Source organism: Palaemon carinicauda, chromosome 3 (genome assembly GCF_036898095.1).
Source record: "Palaemon carinicauda isolate YSFRI2023 chromosome 3, ASM3689809v2, whole genome shotgun sequence".
Classification (NCBI taxonomy): Eukaryota; Metazoa; Arthropoda; class Malacostraca; order Decapoda; family Palaemonidae; genus Palaemon; species Palaemon carinicauda.
In genome coordinates, this window is record NC_090727.1 from 124,765,856 (window position 1) to 124,770,594 (window position 4,739).

The 4,739-nt window shown below is 33.7% G+C and overlaps 1 protein-coding gene across 1 annotated transcript in view; it reads right to left on the reverse strand.

Annotated features, from left to right (window-relative positions):
* Positions 1-1,805: 1,805 nt before the first annotated feature.
* Positions 1,806-4,739, reverse strand: part of LOC137638470 (myogenesis-regulating glycosidase-like) — a 19,981-nt gene continuing 17,047 nt past the window's right edge. The window contains 1 exon segment of the mRNA XM_068370549.1: positions 1,806-2,259. Coding sequence (XP_068226650.1) covers positions 2,060-2,259 — 200 coding nt within the window. The 3' untranslated portion in view covers positions 1,806-2,059.

The following is a 4,739-nucleotide window of genomic DNA, read 5'->3' on the forward strand; positions in this document are numbered from 1 at the left end:
TATATGCTGATATATTTTTCTAGTACAAAACAGGCGTCCTGTAGTTTGGTCTATGAGAAAATGTGATATTTATTAGAAGAAAGAGATTCATTGCCAACGATGTGCATAGATTACTTGTAACAGTAATTATTTCACAACAAATAAAGATGGAATGTAATGTGTGGTGAAGATTTATTCTATTCACATGACAAATATTCTAGAAGAAATTAGGAAATTGCTCATAAACTGGATAACACCAAAACTGGAATTTTGCAACATTAAGACAAATATAGTCATTTATACAGCGCAGTAGTCTGTTCGTATACCTTTGCTTAACTGGAAAAACAGCGCATATTGTGCATTCCAGGGAGTTTGAGTCATGATTTTCTGCATATATCTTTCCAATGAAACGATTAATTGATATGTTACTTTGAAACAAAGTTCTTCACACCCTTCCATGATTTTTTATAAAATCTCACATGTCAAAAAACAAATTTTAAAGGCAACCACACTCCATTTTTTCGCCTATCGCGAAAACATTATTTATTATTTTATTTATTTATTTATTTATTTATTTTGTAAATAACAGTCTACAGACTGGTGCTTTATAGTTCGGGGTTCCGGGTTACATCCGGCTCCCTTAGAAATCCATCTCGTTCTTCACTAAATGGGCTGCTTCAAGTAGCACGCTCTTCTGCACAAATCCTGGGTCTATATCTGCCCCTATCTTCTCAAGAATCCTTTTTAATGACTTGGGTATGGTCCCTTGTGGTCCTATGATTATTGGCACCACTTCTTCTAACAAATTCACAAAGAAAACATCAAATGTGAATTTACTGTAACCCTTGATACGTAAAAAAAATGAATATCTATAATCAGCAGGTTCTTTTCACAATCAGATCTGTTCATGGTCTGCCAGTTGGCATGAATAACTAAACGATTTTTTTTTTTTTTTTTTTTTGCCAGGACCACAATATCCTCAGATTGAACTAAAAATTCCTAGTTTGGTCCTTTTATTTGACATAGAATTACAATGGATTCTCTGGTTTATTAGTGAACATAGGGGAATTACCATATAAAAACAATAAAATTTCTAGATTTGACCTTAATTGAGGTCAAACTTACAAATCTGTCAATGAAAAATGTTTATTCTAAAAATTTTCAATACAGAGAAATATGAATCGTACCAACACCAAAGGTATAGAATAAACAGCGCTTAAGCCTTATACTCCGTGAGGCCACTATCATGTCTTTACCGCTAGAGCCCGTGAGGCCATGATAGTGGCTTGCTAATCCTCTGTTCAATTTCCCCGCTCTCACGTCCCCACTAGACAATTTTGGTGGCCTGGATACGTCACAGCAATGCTTCCTTCCCATTGGCTCACTGATTTCACGTCATAATGTAGCAACCAATGACATTATCAGCTTTTGTTTTGGTCTTGAATGTGGTTGCTTTCGGCGGCAAGTTTCCTGTTGTGTGACACGAACTTATTGGCTACATTTTTTACGTAATATTTCGTATTTATATGACGATATTTATTGATATAATGGTTTCCTCTGATTCTTGAATGTTTTGTGCGTTTTGTAATGAAGGAAAAATGTTTGGCAAAGCAGTGAACAACGGGATTTCATTCATAAGAGTTTGTTTACAAAGACGACATCTTTGACAAAACGTTTGTGTTGTCCATGTGAAATTTGTATTGTGAGCGTTTATTGTGACTCAGTATCAGTTTATATATATTGCATGCCTAAGTGTAATGTAGGATAACTACTACAAAAGCAAAACCACGCCAAAATGTTATCGTTGTTATTTTTTTCTTTGAGCGTCGTAGACTCTTTTTGACAGTTGGATGTAAACACACGCACGTGAGTACAGGTCTCCTATGTAAACATTACTTACTGCATACCTTTTTATTTAGTTTTAGAAGCATATTTTATTCTTTGCTATTTAGTTGAATGATATTGTTTTAAGCCTTATGATTTATTCCACAAAACTGATTGAATCAGTCGCAGCTAACGTTTCTTACAATCGAGGACTCGTTTCCACAAAACTGATTGAATCAGCCTCAGCTAACGTTTCTTACAATCGAGGACTCGTAACTCTTGTGAAATACACAATACTATCGAGAGTGATGTTCTCAACTGTGATGGTTTGTGGACCCTCATAACGAGTCTCACTGTCGGCTAGCTTCCACTCTCCGGGTGGGATGACGACGCTCACGCTTGTGGCCCCTTTGTACACGACGGGCACCGAGAGAAGTTCGTCGCCGACAAGAAATTCTAGAAAAAAAAAATATATGATAAAATTAGAGAAAATTAAGTAACTAATTCATGCAAGAGTAGAGGGATAACTTTTGGGTCTTGAGATATTTATATTTATCCACTGATTCTACCTGAGAAAGGGGTCATAAAAAAAGATCTTTTTTTTTTTTTTTTTTGGTAAGAGTTAGTTTTCTATTTGTAGTTCGTCGCCGACAAGAAATTCTAGAAAAAAATAAATATGATAGAATTAGAAAATTAAGTAACTAATTCATGCAAGAGTAGAAGGATAATTGTTGGGTCTTGAGTTATTTATATTTCTTGACTGATTCTACCTGAGGAAGGGAAGAAGGGAATTAGAAAATTAAGTAACTAATTCATGCAAGAGTAGAGGGATAATTTTTGGGTCTTGAGTTATTTATATTTATTCACTGATTCTACCGGAGGAAGGGAAGAAGGGAAATAGAAAATTAAGTAACTAATTCATGCAAGAGTAGAGGGATAATTTTTCGGTCTTGAGTTATTTATATTTATTCACTGATTCTACCTGAGGAAGGGAAGAAGGGAATTAGAAAATTAAGGAACTAATTCATGCAAGAGTAGAGGGATAATTTTTCGGTCTTGAGTTATTTATATTTATTCACTGATTCTACCGGAGGAAGGGAAGAAGGGAAATAGAAAATTAAGTAACTAATTCATGCAAGAGTAGAGGGATAATTTTTCGGTCTTGAGTTATTTATATTTATTCACTGATTCTACCTGAGGAAGGGAAGAAGGGAATTAGAAAATTAAGGAACTAATTCATGCAAGAGTAGAGGGATAATTTTTCGGTCTTGAGTTATTTATATTTATTCACTGATTCTACCGGAGGAAGGGAAGAAGGGAAATAGAAAATTAAGTAACTAATTCATGCAAGAGTAGAGGAATAACTTTTGGGTCTTGAGTTATTTATTTTTATTCACTGATTCTACCCGAGGAAGGGAAGAAGGGAAATAGAAAATTAAGTCACTAATTCATGCAAGAGTAGAGGGATATATTTTGGGTCTTGAGTTATTTATATTTATTCACTGATTCTACTTGAGGAAGGGGTCATAAAAAAAGATCTTTTTTTTTTTTTTTGTTTTTTTTGGTAAGAGTTAGTTTTCTATTTGTAGTTCGTCGCCGACAAGAAATTCTAGAAAAAAAAATAAATATGATAGAATTAGAAAATTAAGTAACTAATTCATGCAAGAGTAGAGGAATAACTTTTGGGTCTTGAGTTATTTATATTTATTCACTGATTCTACCTGAGGAAGGGGTCATAAAAAAAGATTTTTTTTTTTTTTTGTAAGAGGTAGTTCTACTTGAAGTACGATGAAAACCTCGAGAGAGAATGGTTTCATATGCTTAGATGAATACCTGTAGGCTATTTATAATATGCCTCAAGAAAAAAAAGGTTACCATGAAAAAAAAAAAATCCCATGTAATGTGAATTAACATCCATGGCGTGAGCATTTTGTTTAATTTGAATACTAATATCGATTGTTCAAGAATAATATCAAAATCTGAACAACAGAATACTTTTGGTCGAAAGACGTATAAGGTTATATGCCACTCATGAATGGCTGAGGGAAGGGACAGTGACAATACCCTAGCTAGCAGGACTATGCCCTAGAGACTAACCATATATATATATATATATATATATATATATATATATATATATATATATATATATATATATATATATATGTATATATATATACATATATATATACATATATATATATACATATATATACATATATATATATATACATACATATATATATATATATATATATATATATATATATATATATATATATATATATACATATATATATATATATATATATATATATATATATATATATATATATATATATATATGATCAGTCCCCAATGCCCTCCCCACCCAAGCTAGGACCAGGGAGGGCTAAGCAATGGGTGCTGATAACTCAACATGTAGACCTATAAGCTCCCCCCAAAACCCCTATCCTTAGCTCACAAAGATGGTGAGGATGCAGACACTAAAAGAAACTGTCGAGCTTGAGTGGGACTCGAACCCCAATCCTGCGATCGTCAGGCAGGGACGTTTCCAATAGACCACCACAACCCTAATCCATATTTGAAGCTAAACCTTTTGATATGGGACTCTTTAGCTATGGTAAGCAGCTCTTCTAGGAGAAGGACACTCCAAAATCAAACCATTGTTCTCTAGTCTTGGGTAGTGCCATAACCTCTGTACCATGGTCTTCCACTGCCTTGGGTTAGAGTTCTCTTGCTTGAGGGTACACTCGGGCACACTATTCTATCTATTTCTCTTCCTCTTGTTTTGTTAAAGTGTTTATAGTTTATATAGGAGATATTTATTTTAATGTTGTTGCTCTTCTTAAAAATTAAATTTTCCTTTTTTTTTTCCTTTCCTCACAGCTATTTTCCTCGTTGGAGCCCCTGGGCTTATAGCATTGTGCTTTTCC